Genomic DNA, 19,827 nt, shown 5'->3' with positions numbered 1-19,827 from the left:
ACCACATTCAATTTGTAATGATAGATAAAAGTACAGGGTTTAGCCCAAGTGGCTGCTGCGCAAATGTCATCCATAGAAGCCCTGGAATGGAAGGCTACAGACGTTACCATCGATCTAGTGGAATGTACTTTAATATTCCATGGAATAGGTTCTTTTGCAAATGAATAGGTGAAGTGCATGCAGTCCCTTAGCCATTTTGATAAAGTGACCTTGGAGACTGAATTTCCCATTCTAGGCCCAAAAAAGGAAATGAAAAGCTGGTCAGTCTTGCGTATTGTTTTGGTCCTGTCTAAATAAACTCTCAATTGCCTGTGCACATCCAAGGAATGTAAGCAGTATTCTCCTTTATTAGAAAAGTTTGGGAAAAATACTGGTAGGTCAACAGATTGATTTATGGACAAGTCAAACAACTTTGGGGAGAAAAGATGGATTTGTCCAGAGTGATACTCTGTCCTTCTGAAAGATTCAATAGGATCTTTTGGTGCACAATGCCTGCAACTCCGAAATTTGTCTGACTGACATGATGGCTATCAAGAAGAGAGATTTCCATGACAGGAATTTGAGGTCACATTTTGCTGCGGGTTCAAAAGGGGGTTGAGTCTAAGATTGGGGAACTAACATGAGATTCCATAACTCTATAGGCTGCCTTACTAGAGGTCTAATGTGAGAAACTCCCTTGAGAAAAGCTTTACATAAACACAGTAATATGACAGGAGTACCATCCAGCCCATTATGGTAATTAGAAATCACTGCCAGATGTACTCATTTGGTAGTGGCTGTGGCTCCATCTTCAAAAAACTTAGACAGATATTGTAAGACTGCTGTGACTGGAGCAGAATACAGATCTAGCATCTTTTCCTTTGACCAAATAAAACACCTTTTCCATTTGTCCCAATATAGTCTTCTGGTGGATGTTTTATGAGAGGCAAGAATAATGTCACGAACAGGTGAGGTGAGATAATCCTGCATGGCAACTAACGGAAGTGGAGAAACCAAGCTGTCAGCTTGAGACTGGATAGATTCGGGAGACTCAACCCTTGATGGTGAAAAATCAGGTCTGGAAGAGGGTCCAGAATCCATGGTGGATATAACAGATGAGGCCGAAGGAAGGGGAACCAACTTGTCGAGGCCAAAAGGGGGCTATGAGGATCCCTTTGCATTTCAACCAAATAGCTTTCTTTATGAATTGAGGAATCAGAGAAATGGGGGGCTAGGTATAAAGAAGTCCCGTGGGCCAATCGTGAATTAGAGCACCCCTCGGGGACTCCCCCTTTGGGGGAATAGGGCAAAATAGCTGCTGCATTTGCTGATGGATGGGGAGGTGAAAAGGTCGGAGCAAGGCTAGCCCCAATGGCTGAAAATTTCTGCCGCTACTTCAGGATTGAGAGACCATTTGTGAGGCAAGAGAATGCATCTGCTCAACTTGTCTGCAATCAAGTTGGAGTTCCCTGGGATATGCACTGCTATCAGAAAGCAGTTGAAAGCTATCGCCCACTGCCAAATTCTCATGGCTTCTCGACACAGGAGGTATGACTTGGTTCCTCCCTGCTTGTTGATATACCAGACTACTGACACTGTCTGACTGAATGGCAATCATTCCAGAAGGAAGAACCGTTTGGAATGCTTGCAACGCTAACAGCACCGCTCTCAGTTCTAGAAAACCGATATGCAGATTGGCCTCCAAAGTGGACCATGTGCCTTGAACGGTCTTTCCCTGGAAATGCCCTCCCCCCCACCCTATCAGGGAAGCATCCATGGTCACAATGGCCTTGGGCGGTTCCAAAATTCTGTGTATGGCCTCATCCACCAAAGAAGGTCCTGCTTGCAAGAGTTGGATATCTGAATCTGAAAACATAGAGGGTGATGGTTTGGGAACCACTGAGAGAGAAGAAGCCACTGAAAAATTTGCATGTGCAGTTTTGCAAGATGCACTATTGGTACAGAAGCTGCCATGGATCCTAGGATCTGAAGAACCTCTCTTTCGGAGACTTTGTTTTGACAGAGTATCACCCGGAGCTGAAGCCTCAGTCTTTGGAGTCTGTGAACTGGGAGTGACACCAGACAGGATCGAGTGTCGAAGACTGCTCCAATGAATTCTATCTGCTGGGCCGGAGTAAGGTTGATTTGTCCCAGTTCACAATGATCTCCAAAACTTCTGCCAGAGAAAATGTGTATTGCAGGGCTGTTACCAGAAGATGTTTGTTGGGGGTGGTAAGGAGCCAATTGTACAAGTAAGGAAACACCCGGAATCCTTGCAGTCTCAAATGAGCTGTAAGCACTGCCAAGCACTTTGTGAACACTCTGGGGGCTGTAGAGAGACAGAATGGCAGGGCACAAAACTGGTAATGATTGGCTCCTAGCCAGAAGCAAAGTAGATTCCTGGAGCGTTTGTCTATTTTGCTGTGGTAATACGCGTCCCGGAGATCTATTGAGCAAATCCAATCGCCTTCCCTTAGAAAAGGGAGAATGGACTGAACTGTGACCACCCAGAATTTGGTTTGGGCAACAGACTTGTTCAAACTGCTGAGATCCAGAATGGGTCTCCAGTCCCCTATCTTTTTTGGCACCAAAAAGAATCTTGAGTAAAATCCGGATCCGCATTGGTCTGGTGGGACTAGTTGGATGACTTTTTTGATACAGCTTTTTTATTTCTGAAGCTGCTTCTTTCCTTTGACTGGGTGAAACGTCGGGAAGTTTTGGATAAGTAAAGAGGCAATGGTGTAACCTCTGGTAATGATATTCTGCACCCAAAAATCGGTGGTAATAGAGTGCCAGGCAGCTTGGTGCAGAGAGAAATGACCCCAACTGCTTCCAGAGGAAAGTAATCGGGCAACTCTTCAGGAGCACTGGTAAGGCTGCTCAAAGGAGGAGTCTCTGGGGTCTTGGTTATGTGGACCACCTCTGCCTCGATAGGGGCATCTTCCAGAATTGTTACTCCCCTCTGCCCCTGGGGGTATCGTTACCACATGTGGCACAGAATGGGCCCTGAGATTTTTTTGTACCACATCTTCGCACTCCTCGGATTCCTGGAGTAAGAATGTTGAGGGTTGGAAAAACGTAGACCTACGGCAGACAGGGTCTTATCGTCCTGCTCACACCTGGCCAGAGTGTCCTTTAATTTGGAGCCAAACAGGGAAAATGCTTCGATGGGAGCATTCAGAAAGAAAGACTTGAAGGGATCTGCGAGGTCATAAATGCGCATCCAGGCATGATGTCTCATAACTATGCCTGAACCTGCAGCTCTACCCGCCCCTTCAGTTGCATGTGAAAGCAACCTCATGGACTTCCACTTAGCTGAGAGCTTGGCTGAATCACGACTTTATGGCTACATGGCAAACTAGATCTGAGGTAACAGGGAGAAGGGCATTGTTGGTAGAAACTTAGCTCTAGAGTTTTTGGCTGGCACGGGCTTGGTATTAGGGCAACTCGGTTCCGAGGGCTTGGAACCAAACCCATCAGTGATGAATGGAAAGATTAACATCAGATCTTTTGCTTTGTATCCATCTAAACCTCTTAATCATAAATCTGAAACAGTTAAATACTGTAATCAATATTTACAGACTGTTAACCTAGAAAGCTCAGTAGCTATTTGAACACCATGATTCCTTAGACCTTTTTCATAGTCATCCTCTATCACTGCATATAAATGTGGACCGTCTTAAAGACAGAACTCACCTCTTAAATGAACTTGCCACAGGTGCATGGTGAAACTGCAATCTCATTTAGTTAAAACAAGCCCACCCTCCCTTTGTAGCTACCCTAATGAAGATAACATTACACAAAATCATAAGCATTATTCTGTCCAAGTCCGTATTTCTTTGCAAAAGAATACAGTGTGTGCAGATTTGAAAGGGATCAATTTTCAATTAGAACCATTTACTGAAAACTGTGATAGTGTCCTTCATACTGGGTGTGTGTAACGGCCAATTTTACTGTTTTCCCAGATCTGTTTGTGGTTATATATGCACTACAGAGAGGAAATATTGCTTCTTGGGGTATTCCACATTTCACAGATGCTTAACAATATAAATCATCTAATTACATGCATGAAAAAGAAAAGGATCTAAAAAATTCTTGTTCAGCAGGTTGTCCTATTCATGATGCAAAACTGAGCTCCCTGTCAATGCTTTTTTGCACCACAAAAAAAAAAAAAAAAAAACAGAAAAATTAAAATCATTGAAAAGGATATCCTGCCTCTAACTGGTCAGTTCAGCTAAGCATGAATACCAGTCGGGTATGATCAGAGCAGCAGATTTGGCTAGAGAAGGCTATAACTTCTGACTACCATACTAAACAGCCCACGCTGTATTTTTTTCTGGCTATTGCAGCCTAAATGGCATCTGTAGCAGCAGCACTTTAAGAAAATAAGTTAAGACAGTGGGTATAAATGGTATTACAGCCTACAAATTAACAGAACAATACCATATATACTCGGCCGTTTTAAAAGCAGCTTAGCAATCAATAATTATGTGCTTTTCTCTTTTTCATAAATCCTATTCATGACTAAAGTATAAATGGTACACATCTTAAGGACACAGCAGCTAACCTGAGCTGCACAAGTCACACAGCTGAAAATTTAGATTAAAATGAATAAACAAAATTACAACAATAAAAAACATAAATAAACCATTTATACCAAAAACTTATTTTCTTGGCAATGTTGGAGGGACTGCAGTGCAGCAGTCCAACAGCACTGGCCATTCTTTATGTACACACATGGAGGATGATTGAATTCCACATGAAAGGCATGAGCTGAGGGCCAAATTGGTAAACCAAGTGCTGTTAAGTAGCAATGCCATCCATTACACCAATGTATGACTTGTCAATTAAAAAAAAATTCAGTCGGGAAAAAAAAATTTGACTAGGTGATACTATGTGGTGGAACAACTTAAAAAGGAAAGATGTTTATTAGTATTAAACTGTCAAGCACAGATTTGCTAGCTTTAAATAATTTGTGTATGAGGTTGACTTCCCAATGGCATAGGGATAGTGGAACGTGTTGGTTTAAAAATATAATTTTTGATAACAGAACTTCTTTTTGTTGCTTTTGATGAACAAAATACAGAAATAAGTACTTACAAACACACATCCTTTCACCAACGTGTCTACTGTGATGCACACAGGATTTGCTTTTCTCTTTCTTGAATGGTCATTTGGAATACTGTGACCAGATTTGGATTTCCCACCTATGGAAATAAATGGAAAAGCAGGACACAGTATAATGCACAATTATCAAAATAATTTGTTATCTGCCAGTCAGGTGTGAAACTGTCCTTCCTGGATGAGAGGTAAAACAGCTCTGCAGGTAACAAACACCAGTTAACGGGATTTGCAAATAAATGTTTAGCACAAATAATGGCACAAGAAATACAGAAACAAAATATAAACTGTAGACTATTTAAAAACATGTGAACAACTTTTATTTTAAGCTAGCAGCTGCTTCAGTAAAAAACAAAGTTGTCCTTGACTTCTAACACTTTTAAAAAAGTGGCATATTTTCTTTTCTCGTCTTCTTCTACTTATTACAGTGGCATATTTTCTTAGGGCTTGAGATGACAACACTAGTAAGAAGACTGGAGTGGATAGATTTGGCTTGAACCCTAAATGAGCAATGACTATCTAAGATTTGTTTTATGGATAAAAATGGCTGCCCATTAAACTATATTTGCTGTCCATAATTCTGCACAGCTGTGAAAATGGCACACATTATTTTACTTGATTGCAGTTCATAACAAATACGTTCTTGGGTGCTTATGCAAACATCTCTTGGCCTGGGCAGATATATCAAATGAATTCAGCTGTAATGCAGAATCCTTCTTCTGGGATTCTAATGATTTAGTACTGAAATATTCTGACATTGGAGAACAAGACTGGTCATCCATCCATCATTCACTCTGATCTTCTATCTCATTTGCACTGTGAAATTGGTCATATATCCTCCTTTGACTATTGCAATGGTCATCTGTACTGCTTGGGATATGACTATGGTCATCAGTCCTTTGGGTATGACCATGATCATCTATTCTAACTGTAAGAAACTGGTCATCCATACTTTTTTCAAATATGTGATGCTAGTTGGTACTCTAAGTGCAGTTATAGTGTAGTGAATGTTAACATTTGCTTTAGGTAGGTGCTTTGAATTTGACCTGCATGTCACATCCACATGCCACCTACTTCAGTCAGCTATGTATACCAGAAGCACAGGTTTAGGGACAGCTTCATCTGGCTGCCGTTTTCCATCTCTATAGTCCTGTGTTAACGTGTGTTGTCCAGTACAAAAACATCTGCATGGCCTAGCATTTATGTGCATTTAGCGCTTTTCCTGTACTACTCTTTATATAGCCAGTTTCTATAAGTGCAGGCAGGACCTTAAGTTCAGTATAAGAACAACACTGCTTGCACTTTAACAGTGGTTGCATGCACTTATATTTACATACACAAATAGGAATTGTCTGTCTTGTGCTATAACACCTTTTTACCAGGGTTTATAACCTTAATATTTTGACTGAATGAACAATGTGAACCAGAAGGGATGAATGCTGACATCATTTTGTTCTATGTAATTTTAAACGTTTTGGTGATATGCAGTTATTAGCTGTCAGTATCCCTTATATCTTGGAAGGCTGTTCTTCATGAGTATTGTTTATAACAAAATAACAGCCTTTTATACAGGTATTTTTTATCAGTGAAAAAGACCTCCTCCACTTAAAGTATGCAACCACGATAATTAAAAACCGTGTCCACTAACGGCCATGCAGCATAAATATGGATATGCTGCCAGCCATTACCATGGTTGCAGGGGTGGTTGTCTGTTTCAGAATCCAGTACAGCTTAGTGATGTGTTTATTTTTTTTTATGTCAATACTTGGCTACTACTTGATGCTAGGAACAGTGGACTTCATCTTCCCCAAGTGCCCCTCAAGTGTACTATCCAACATTTAGGCTTCACCTTGCATCTGAGCACAAAATGCATGCCAAGCCCAACACACAGAAAACAAATCCTTTCTAGCTGTAAATTGCAGGTACAGTGATTCATCATCACTGTCTTTTTACACAACCTCATGCACTTTGAATTACAAAGAATCATTTCCGTTTTCCCATAACATGAGATTATTTAGGGTAACTTTTGCTCTGTGTTGTTATGGTAACCGTTCTTCTGTGCTGGTATAATATCCATCTAACACAGCCATGGTACTTGGCTGCTTTGCCTTCTGATACACAATGTGACAGCCCATCAGCATTACTTTACTGTTTTATTCCTTTGAACCTAATAGCACAGGAATGTACTAGAAAACATAACCAACACTGCAGATGTTCATAAGCTTATGGCCAAAGAACCACATTACCCAGTATTGAGGGGAGACTAACAATGTTCACCAGTAAGCAGAATTTTGTTCCTTTTACACACTATGTTTCTACCCTTGCATTATATTATGGAATTCATCTCTTTGAATAATGTTTTTTTATTTAATTCTCCCAGTCTGGACCTGAAATTGCTCAGACTTGATCAGTGTCCTACTTCAGTAAACAAACTAAATAAAAAATAAATAAAATTTTAACCACATATCCCAGGAAAGAATACATCACCCATCCGGTCATCCAGACTTGTTCTATGGGTTGTTAGGGAAGTATTTTGCTTGATATGTAATGGCAGCCTATTCCAGAAATAGAGAATATGTTGGGTTAAGTAAATGTGAAGCCATTTGGTGTTGATGTGATAGTATAGGTTTAGGTCCCTGGAGTGGGTGTTTGCTTTAAAACTGGCTCTGTTTAGGTGAAGAAAGGGATGTAGCTAGCCACAGTCAGCCATAAAGGAGCCCAAACCAGGACACAGGGGAAAAAAGCTGAAGTATCAGGATTCAATAGCAATGAAACATCCAGCTGGAAGGTAGATGATAAAAGGGTGATCCACAACGATATCATATAGCTGGAGCCACACAATCTCAGTGACACACAGGCATACATAAACAGTGCACACACACACACACACAGCATAGTAAACAGACATATGTACTCTACCTAGGGATGATATCAGGCAGGGTACAGGTACAGGGGAGACAGATAGTGGACACACACTGGACAGCTCCTCACTGTAAGTGATGTACAATGGTCTAGAGGAAGCCAGGGCCACATCATAGGTCACTGCTGGTATTCCCCTAAGGGTCAAATAGGCCATTAGTTCCTTGACCTCCATCTGGAATAATGGGGTCACTGGCATACTGTGAGCTGCTACACTAAGTACCAGATGACCTGACTCAGGTGGAATACATATCCATGTTGGGTGTGGATTAGAGATGGCCAATCAGATGGAACTGAATACTTGCCCTCTGAAAATTTATCTCCACATAATGTGAAGACAATGTCAGACCAATGCTGTCTGAGATATCTATGAAATCATTAAAGATGGTGTCACGCACTACCTGTTTTTTTGCTAATCATGATGCAATAGATTAGGCAAGTCAACCTCCTATCCCCCAATACATGGTGTAAATCTGGCAACATATTGTTGTCCAGGGAGGAAAGTTGCTATCCATAATCCAAAGTGCAATGTCAGCCAGACAGTCTAGACTCCCCTAAGTAATGTGTATGCCTAACCTGAGAGTAGCTGCACTGTATTCACAGTACCATATGATAAATGATCCCAACTGCACAGGTTATGTCCCTCACTTTATTAATCTTCCAGGGTGGTGTATATCTGCTCTTCATCTGGCTGACCCTTAGACCTTCTATGGCATATGATTTGCCCCTTCTTCATGGGCATTTATTGAATATTCACTTCCCTTGACCACTGGACACACCTCCCTGTAATCACTGCGGGTATGTCCTGGGACATACTGGCCACATTCTCAATGGCAATGGCTTGTCTGGTAGCCAACACCTCCTGCATACTCTACTCTGCACCATCACTCATCCTCTATGCTGGATGGGTGATGGTGGGGTGTGCTACAGATCAGCTACAGCTCTTCTCTTTCAACTGTTTCAAATGTAATAGCCCTTTCCCTGCAATATAAGGTTATCTTCAGGACACATCCCCAGTTGGAGTGACCAATGGATTGTCAAACCTGATGTTCATAGGTTCATAGGTGTTTACTAGGCTAATGACCACAAATACCTTTTTAAGCCTGGCCATGCATCCCAAATCTCTGACATGTTCTGATACCCTTGATAAGTGTAAGCATGGGCCTGAGAGATGAACCATTTACAGGTTACCTGTGTCAATTAGAGACATAGGTGCCAAACCAGGGATGAAGTTCCGGTTTCCCATCCAATTGTCCAAGTTGCACTTGAATTGGGTTAGGGAGGAACTCCGCTTCACATGGATGGGGAGCCTGTTCCATAGAAGCAGTAGTCTCTGGGACATATACCTATCTCTCCAGCAGGTCACTTTTAGATCACAGGCAAGAATGGGTAATTCTGGTGCTGTTGGTTTTGTGGATATGCAGGAGGTCCATCAGAGTGGGGTCTGACAATGCCATGTATGCCAGGTATAGATCTCCCCTCAAAAGCCTGTAGGAGACTGAATACAGGGATAGGGCCTTGAGGCAATCTGCAGAGGATATTTTACTTATGCCCTGTGTTCTTTTAGTGAGAAACCTTTGCAGACTTTCCAGTTGTTGGATATGCCTGGTTAGGTACATACCAACGGGGGCACTGTACTCAATGATAGGTCTGATGAATGCTGAATACAGTGGAACAATGACTTCCTTTGACTTCGATATCATTCCTTTGTTTATAAGTTGCGCAACATAGAATGATTTTCTCACCACTGTAGACACAATGGTCAAAGGCTAGATTACTGTCGCTCATCTCTCTTTCACATAGATGACAAGCTGGTGGGGTATTTCGTTTAGATGCTTTAATACACAGAAACACATCAGGATGGATAGCAACATGATAAAATACAAATTAATTAACTAAACAGACAGACCTTCCATACATACATGCTTACATCTTAACGGTGTATTACAAAATGGCAGTTTAGCTTGCATGTGCTCAGTATTTATACACTTGTGCAAGCCCTTGGATAGCTTCTTAAAGGTATATGCACACATTGATCTACAGTCTCCCTCTTAAAAAGATTGCCCTTTGTAAAAACAATATCAGAATTTGACCTGCATTACTATGTACATTAGAAACAAAACACAATGTTCATGTCCAAGTTGCTTCACATCTGTTACAGGGTTTAGAGATGTGACCATATCTCACAACATAACAATCTGGACCAAATTTGGCAAAAAGGACAGTCTTCAGTGAACAACTCATATCAGGAACTTCTGGATTCGTCACAGGAACAGGAATGTTCTCTGGAACTTCCTCAGGAATTGGAACTCCTGACAACTCACTCTGAGAGTCTCTCTCACAGGGTATGTGCTGTGGTACAGGCCTGAACACCGATCTCTAATGTTTCCAATTCCACCTAAAGATTGATCCTTGTGATTCCACAATGTATGATCTTGGTTCTGGGCAAATACTCTGCACGACACCAATCAGATCATAACCTTTGGATGTTTGCATCCTTACCACTTCATCTTGTAATGGATTGAGCTGTTTTCTGGTCTTATCGTAGTAGGACTTCTGGGTTAGGTGTTTTTTCAACAGACTGGCTTTTCACTGATCAGTTGTTCTTGACACATGGAACCAACAATTGACTACTGATTGGTAATGTGGTTCTAGTTTATCTTGACAGAAGTCTCTGAGCAGGTGAACCAAGATGTTTATCATGAGGAACATTTGTGAGATTCAAGAGATTCAGGAAAGCATCACTATTATCTCATTTTCTCTTCTCTAGTAACTGTTTTGCACTTTGAACTGCACGTTCAGTCAAACCATTTGACTAAGGGAACTCAGGGCTACTCGTGACATGTAATAACATTCAAATACACAATAAATTCTTTGAAATACTGTACTTTGTGAAATATGCTCTGTAATGGCTGTGTTCTGTGAAATAACTTTACTGCACAAACATGCAAACACTCTATACACTTCTGATAACTCGGACATATTTGCTTAAGAAAAATACATGCTTTACGAAAATGTGGACGTTTCCTTTTATTTTATTCACTGTACGCAATTCGGAATTTATTTCAAACAATTTCAGTAGTAATTTGAATATTTTTATCAATATTGTACATATCGATTTATGTGAATATCATTTAGAATGTTATGTGTGCCTCGTTTCATATTTTATGATAAGAAATAGTGCTGAGCAAGTTCTAATATCTGAAATTAATTTCTGACCTGTTTTGCAAAGTTTGCACATTTTAGGGATGATTCACTCTTGTATATTCCACCAGTTCCAAACAACTGCCTTAAGTCATTTTAGCCATGCCGCCTCTAACTTCAAGCCTTTACACATGCCGCTTCTGACACCATGTCACTCATCCCTCTTTCACATAGATGACAAGCAGGTGGGGTATTCCATTTAGATGCTTTAATACACAGAAACATGTCAGGATGGATAGCAACATCATAAAATACAAACAAACTGGCTAACAGACAGACTTTACATACATACAGACATACATGCTTACATCTTAACTGCTTACTACAAAATGACAGTCTAGCTTGCACGTCATCAGTATTTATGCATTTATGAAGCCCTTGGATAACTTCTTAAAGGTATATGGACTCTGTTGTAAACGGTATGTTTACTACTTGTTTACTTAAGTTCATATAATTTTTACAGGGCAGCTAACTTACGTAAATTTGTCTCTGTTTTGACAGGGGAATTGTGTGCTCTGCTTGTGCAACTTTATTTTAGAGTACTTTCTAAAGGTTTGTAAATGTGTCTTATTTATGCTTTTTATAGCGACAGCTTACTTTTCAACTAACTCCTTCAGTCATACCTTACCGGCAATCAGGCTTCTCCTCAGTCTACAGCATCCTACTGGTCCTTCTCCAAATGTGCCCAAAAAGAAAAAACAATGAAATCACAAACCCTTGCCTTCAGTGCAGACTCTTTCTATACCTCAACTGAAGGTAGATGATTATGCATTGGCTACTGATGGTTCCTCAGACCACCGACCTGTTTCCTTGAATCCCTCTAGTGTAACCTTCCTGGCCACTAAGGACTGGGGAGCCTCTGTGACTATTCCAGTGTCCACCTTGGGCAAGGGAGACTTGTCCATTTTGGGTACAGGAGATACTTCAGGAGGAGCTTCACAAGGTGCCTGGGGAAAGTGACCTCTTGCTCAGGGTGGTATGCTATTCCCAAGCTGCTCTCCGCTTATGGATATAACTAGATAAAAGAAACAGAAACTTAATCACACTGGAAATAAGGAGACTATTTCCAAACCAAGGGGTGTATTTCCTTAGGAATAGACAGATGTTCCCCCAGAGTTCAACACATTATGATTTTCTTAAACAAGAAGTTTCCAATTCTGCACCCATTCCTCCTATTTTATCAGCAGTGGAAGATACTATAAAAGCTGCATGTAATGCTCCTGATTCTCTTCCATCAGTTCCTAAAAAAGTAGATACATTGTATAGAGTTTCACAAGCTAATAAATTTATTTGCTCTCATCTTATAATAGCTGACCTGGCTGCTTTAAGTTACAGCTCCTGCAGCGAAAAAGGATGTTTTCCTCTCTGTCTTAGTTCCTGGGGTAAGGAGGCTAACAGGTTGGACAAACAGGGTAAGAGATTTTTTTATTCTGCTACATTTGCCTTCAGGATCTGGAATTACCAAGACTATATGGGGAAGTTTATTTCAAAATGTGTGATAAGCTTAGAAGATTTTCTGCTTCTCTGACCCCTGAAGATAGGTAGTTTGTGAATCAGATTGTGTTGAACCTCTCTTAAGTGTGTCAATATGCCTTAAAAGGTGTGTACAATTGTGTTGATACTATTTTTCAGGGCTTTGGCTTCATCCATTATTTTGAGGAGCTTTATTTCTGGTCCCAAAAAAAAGAGCACTAATGGAGACCAGTTTTGGATCTCTCTTTTCTCAGTCTCTCTGTGAAGGTTCCAATATTCAGGATGTTGACCCTTCAGTCAGGGTTAGCACTGCTCCCAGACCATTGGGTTACAATAAATTTAGAGCTTAACGATGCTTACTATCACTTTCCAATAGCTCACAAATTCAACAGATTCCTAAGATGTTTGCATATCTGGACCACATTATTAATTCTCTGCATTATCCATTGGACCCTCTGAAGCACGAGTATTTAAAAACATATACCCATTTTCTGTAGACAATTTGCTTATATGTGCAGTCTTAATCCAGATGCCAGGAGCCCTTTACAAAAGCTTCCTTCTAACCCATTTGGGGTTTCAGATAAACATATAGAAATATTTCCTGACCCTGCACACACAACTGTTTTTCTAGTGTACCTTCTAGACATTCTCATGCAAAAAGCCTTTCTACCCAAAGACAAGGTGGAAGTATACCGAGAAGTATTCCTGACCTTTATTGTCTATCCCAAGTTACTGTTCTTTCATTCCCTTGGTCAGCAATGTTCCTATATGTATTTCCATTCTTTCCAATTATTTCCAAGGTACTTCTGAAGATTCAGAGAGAGAGAGAGAGAGAGAGATTTACCAAACATCATTAAGGTAAATCCCTTTTAGACCAGGCAAAATTGGTTCTCCCTTCTTATGGAATTGGCCAAGGGCAATTATCATATCTTCTCACACAGGACAAAGGGAGTTTGATACAACCGAACATCCATCAGTTTCAATTGACTGTTATACTTATTGCTCTGACATCTGCAAGATGAGTATCTGAGTTGCAAGCTGACATGATGGGGAACCCTATGTGCTTTTCCAATGAGACTGGGTCATTCTGTGGACTAACTCTTGATTTATGCCTAAGGTTGCTTTAGAATTCACATTGAATCAAGCCATTAATCTCCTGGTTTTCTATCCAGATTCTAAAAACAAGGGAGAAAAGATTCTTCATAATTTGGATGTGTACAGGCAACTCAGGTATTTCTGTGACAGAATTAATCTTTCAAGAAGACTGATCAGCTATTTATGTTCTATTCTGGACCTAAGAAAGGTTAACCAATGTGTAAACAGACTTTATATCCAGACAGTTGCCCACTGCTATTGTGCTTTGTTACTCTAACTATGGCAAAACTATTCCAGGCAGGGTTAAGGCCCACTCCACCAAAACCTTAGCTTCTTCGATAACATATTGGAAAGGACTGGACTCTAGAAGCTTTAGAGGCAGTAATTTGGTCCTCTATTTGTACATTTACAGAGGACTATGAACTGGACTCCTTGTCTAAGTCCAGAGCAGGCTTTACAAGGGCTATACTTTAGGGGCTCCTGGGCCCTTATCCCTCCTCCTTCCAGGTTGGGTAAGCCCTGGTAATCTACCTCAAAGGCTACTGCAATAGTGAGAATGCTGAAAATAGTACAGTCGTGCAAGTCATACTTACTCATACCAATAGATGTTTGAATTCTTCACTGCTGTAGCAGCTGCACCCAGCCACCATTCCCCTTGTTGTACATAGTAGTTGTGGGTTAAAATGATTGTTGTAGTTGTTAGATTTTGGCTTGGTTAGCATAGTTGTTAGTTCAGAATGAATTCCCATTTTTCTCCTTTGGGGCAAAAAAGTTTTGAAGATTTTTAGTCACTCTGGCTGCTTTTATAATTCCCCCTGTGACACCCATGCACTGGTCCAGTAATCAAGGAGCCTCAATCCTCACCACTAGCACCAGTGAGGGGCGTGCACATTGGGGGGATAACAAGTACACACAAAAAGTACAATTTCCCTTAAGAGCACACAAAGATCATAGTCATTCTGTGGCTGTTTTTTCCCTTTCTCTCCAGATCCCCAATAGACTCCCCACTGGCACAGCTATAGGGTCCAGATCTCAGGCTAGTGGTCAAGCTAAAACCTTCAGCACACTCTCTGTCCAAACAGTGCTTTGTGTCCTTGCCCAAGTAGTTGACACACACACACACACACACACACACACACACACACACACACACACACACACACACACTTTAAGATTTGATTTATATACAAAGACACAGACACCCTTGGGAAAGGCTGGCACAGGTTCTCCAGCTGTGCCCCCTTCCTGCCCAGACTATAAGGTAGTACCAACTGCCACCAACCACTAATATTAGCTACTATAAGGCCCTTCCCAAAGCGTGACCAGTTTTACTGTGTACTTTTATTGTTATCCAAATAGTAAGTGTGACTGAGCAGCACAACTATTGGAGTGGCTTGGACAGTATCACCAAATACATAAAAGTACTCAATATTAAATTATCTCTACACAAAACAGTCACAGTTGAAAGGTTTAAAAATATTTAATAGTAAATAAGAAAAACACAAGACAAATCTCATCAATTCAACACAATGACAATAAAGAGTTCAGAAATCACAGGAAAATGCTTTAAAACAAATACTGTAGGATATTATATCACAACCAAAAAAAATAAAAAATAAATCCAAATATAACAACCAAAAGCAGGATCCAACACAGATTTAATGGATAGTCTCTCTCTAGCGCCTCGACTTTCGCCTTCAAGGAGAATACTATCAAATGCATTCACACATATTTATACCATAAAAAATTAATTAAACAATTTAACAATTAATTACAAAAAAACTTTCCAATTGCAATCTACATTAATTCCACTAGGTATCATAGTACCATATTTTAATATAAAAACTGTCTCTTTATATAAAAGTTTCTTTTTAACTATTTCATCATTTTTATCTACATTAATATGTTCTAGAATAGTAGCAGACATGCCTTGTGGATCACTATTATAATAATCCTTAAAATGCATTGCAAGAGGACTTTCTATTTTTTTATTTTTAATGTCTCTTACATGCTCCTGCAACCTTACTTTAAAGGCACGTTTGCTTTCCCCTATATAAAATAGTCCACACGGACACTTCAATGCATATACAACTACTTCTGTGTTGCATGAAAATTTTCCAGTAGATTTAAAACATTTCCCATTTATATACTCAAATGTTTTACTTACATATTGACAAGAAATACATTTCCCACATTGATAAGTTCCCATTAATTTCACATCTATATTTAAATTCACATTTGGTGTAAAAAATCTAGCATGAACCAACATGTCTTTAAGGTTTCTACCTCTCTTGTAGGAAAAAATAATATTTTTTGGAAACATATCTATCAAATCTTTATACTTAAATAATTAAGTCCAATAAAATTGAATTGCCTGTCTGACTTCTTCCGATAATAAATCATAAGTCATTACACCATGTACACTTTATCCAAATATTTAGATTTTTGTTTCTTATCAAAATATTTATTTCTTTTCCTACTCCCCTTCCATACATTACTTTATTTTGCCTTATTTAAAGACAATTCTACTTCTTTTGCATCATAACCTCTTCTAATAAATAGCTGTGAAGTTTTTTCTAATTCTATATCAACTTCATTTGTATTATTACACAGTCTCATAACTCTTATAAATTCTCCATATGGTAGAGATTTCATCAAATGTGGCGGATGGTAACTATGTCCATCCAAAAAATGTAAACTTTCTTCAAATTTACGATATACTTTAGTAACAATTTTACCATTCTCCTTTCCCTCTAGAATTACATCCAAAAAATTCACTTTTTTATCTAACTGGAAACCATCAAACTTCAGTTCAAATTCATTCTGTTGTAAATTAGCCATAAAACTATGTACTTCCTGTTTTCCTCCCTTACAAATAAAAATTAAGTCATCAATGTAACGATAATATTTAACTACATATTTTTTTAAAAAAGTCCATTTGATATAAAAATTCCATCTCAAAAAAATACATCATTATATTTGCATACATGGGGGCAAATACTGCCCCCATTGCTGTGCCTTTCAGCTGATGGAACAACTGCCCATCAAAATAAAAGTAGTTGTTTTTAAGGCAGAATTCTACCAATTCAATAATATAGAAAGATTGTGGACTATCTCCTAAAATTTTTTCCAATGCTTTTAAACCATACTCATGTTTGATACTTGTGTATAAACCTTTTACATCTGCCGTTAACCAATACATATCCTTGGTCCATACAATCGGTAATATTTTTTCTAGAAAATCAAAACTATCTTTAATAAAAGATACCTGCTTGATAACATGTGGATATATTGATAACATGTGGATATAAAAAACTAAGTAAAAATCTACCCATGCTATGTAAAAAATAATTACATGCTGACACAATAGGACGCCCTGGGGGATGATGAATATTCTTATGCACTTTCGGTAAACAATAAAATGTAGCTATTTCACAATTATCTATCTTAAATTTCTTACATATATCATCCTTTGAAAAATAACCCAACCGGTATCCTTTCTGAAGTAAAACATCAAATTGTTTTACAGCTTCTTCATATTCTTTAATTTCACATCTACTATAGGTCTCACTGTCATTTAAATGTTCTAAACACATTTGAGCATATTGTGTATAATGCATCAATACAACTTTATTGCCCTTATCTGCTGGTTTTATTATTAATTCATGGTTTTTAATTAATCCCTGTAGGGCCTGCCATTCCAATCTGGTCAAATTGTAATTGATACTATGTCTATTAACCTCAAAATTACTATAAATTGACTCAATTGCAAAATCAATCATTGCTGAAAAATTCTTAATCCCCTCATGTGAAAAAGGTGGAACAAAATTACTTTTAACCATCACCTTAGATGTATCCAACTGACTATATGCATTATTATTAACAGAAGCTTCATCTTCTGACATGCAAGAATAAAAACTGTCATTTGAATCATCCAAAAATGAAGACATATTATTACTTTCATCATTAACAAACATACTATTATCCTAGTTTTGAAAAAAACAGGTTAAATGTAACTTGCGTATAAAACGATATATGTCACTTTTTAAAACATGTAATCTAGGTAATACCATTGGAATAAATTTCAAACCACGATTAAGCATAGAAATTGTTGCATCATCCAAATTCATACCACATAGATTTACTATATATGCTTTGTCCACATTATGTCTATTTACTTCTCTATCAAAACAAGTTGAATCAGTTCCTTCTAACTCATTTGTACCTTTGCGCAGATGTATGGGCTTCTGCATATTGTCTCTGTGCATTTTCCACCATCGAGTCAATTTCTCTATATCTATCTCTCTCCCCATTTTCGACTCACTTGCCTCTACGAAAAGGCTGCTGAAAATAATGTGGGTTTTGTGCTGCTGGAAGTTCCGGGAAATCCCGTTTCTCCTGATTCACTCTCCCATTCCTCGATACATCCGAATACGCATTGGAACCACCATTACGCTTTTGTCCCTCCTGATCCGCAAACCTGACGCCTCAACATCGTCTCTTGCTGTTAATTGGACAAGAGAAAGCTGAATCTCCAGCATAGTCTTTGATGTCACGATTAAGCTTGTATTTTTTAACATTCAATAGTTCTTTCTCTAACTCAAACAATTTACTCTGAATATCTTTAAGACACTGCTCCATTCGAGCCGAACCAATTGCACCGGATAGTGTCTCACAAGCAGTAGAAATATCTGTTTTTAACTTAGCTTGTTTCACCTTGTCCCGTTCAACTAAAATACTAACCCATTCAATGGAACAACGATGGACAGCTGTTACCCATCTTTTATGAAATACTTTATCAGTTTCATCTTGTAAATCAAATGGGGTAGTAGGATTTTTAAAGGCTCGTAAGCCCCTCGGTGTGATAGCAAGTTCCAAATATCTTTGTAAACTCAGACAATTTAAATATACCGCCAGTTCTTTAGCCATGAGTTTATCCAATTTATCAAACATTTCTTTCATATCTGCAGGTAAAGAATTACCTACTCGTTGACCAACATTGGAGAAAGGATTATCCATTCTTCTCAGTTGTTCCTTTTGTAAAAATTTCTGCCAAAAAACAACCTGTTCTTCTTGGGTTACTCGGACATTCGTTCGTTCACCCACCGATGTAGTAAATTGCTCCATAGTAGTTTGACTCATTTCTATCGAGTCTTGCCTAAAAATTCTAGGCACATTAAGTGAAGGATCACTGGACATCAAATATTATATCACAACCAAAAAAAATAAAAAATAAATCCAAATATAACAACCAAAAGCAGGATCCAACACAGATTTAATGGATAGTCTCTCTCTAGCGCCTTGGCTTTCGCCTTCAAGGAGAATACTATCAAATGCATTCACACATATTTATACCATAAAAAATTAATTAATTAAACAATTTAACAATTAATTACAAACAAACTTTCCAATTGCAATCTACATTAATTCCACTAGGTGTCATAGTACCATATTTTAATATAAAAACTGTCTCTTTATATAAAATAAATACTGTAGGATAGTCTGACATAAATCTAGAAAACAGCTAGACTAATCTGGCTATATTCTATCTATCTCTAAGAGAAATACTAAGTTCTAAATAACTTTACTTACAGAGCAAAGCAAGTGCCTGGTGAGTTGTTGCCAGATCTAGATCAAGATGCAAAATGCTCAATCTTTCTCTCTGAAAAAGTCTTAAATTGATAACACCCAGTACTGCTGAGTCATTTCACATTACATCATTTTTATCACTTCTCATTTAGTTCCCAGGCTAACAGAATCTCAAAATTTACATTTCTTTGTAAGCCAGGAAGCCACAGCAATAAAAGACAATTTTACATGTAAATTCTAGCAATTATCTCTGACTTAAAAACAATAGAAAGAATTTGCTGGTCCAGACATCCTATCTCCGAGCTTGAGATCAAACAATGTTGTAATTCTTTACTTAATAGCTTTCTTCCACAGGGTCCACTGTGGTTACATTTTTGAAGTTCAGCATATAACACAGTTTTCTTACATTTAGTTTTCTTTACATTTGTAAAATGATTACATTAATAT

The 19,827-nt window shown here is 38.7% G+C and overlaps 1 protein-coding gene across 1 annotated transcript in view; it reads right to left on the bottom strand.

Annotated features, from left to right (window-relative positions):
• LOC122807687 overlaps window positions 1-19,827 on the bottom strand; it is a 1,034,636-nt gene that overhangs the window by 207,000 nt on the left and 807,809 nt on the right. The window contains exon 12 of the mRNA XM_044078639.1: window positions 5,080-5,186. Within this exon, the coding sequence (XP_043934574.1) occupies window positions 5,080-5,186 (107 nt within the window). The remainder of the gene's footprint in view (window positions 1-5,079; window positions 5,187-19,827) is intronic.

Source organism: Protopterus annectens, chromosome 7.part1, assembly GCF_019279795.1.
Source record: "Protopterus annectens isolate FY-2018-M chromosome 7.part1, PAN1.0, whole genome shotgun sequence".
NCBI lineage: Eukaryota > Metazoa > Chordata > Ceratodontiformes > Protopteridae > Protopterus > Protopterus annectens.
This window is presented reverse-complemented; position numbering and strand designations above follow the sequence as displayed.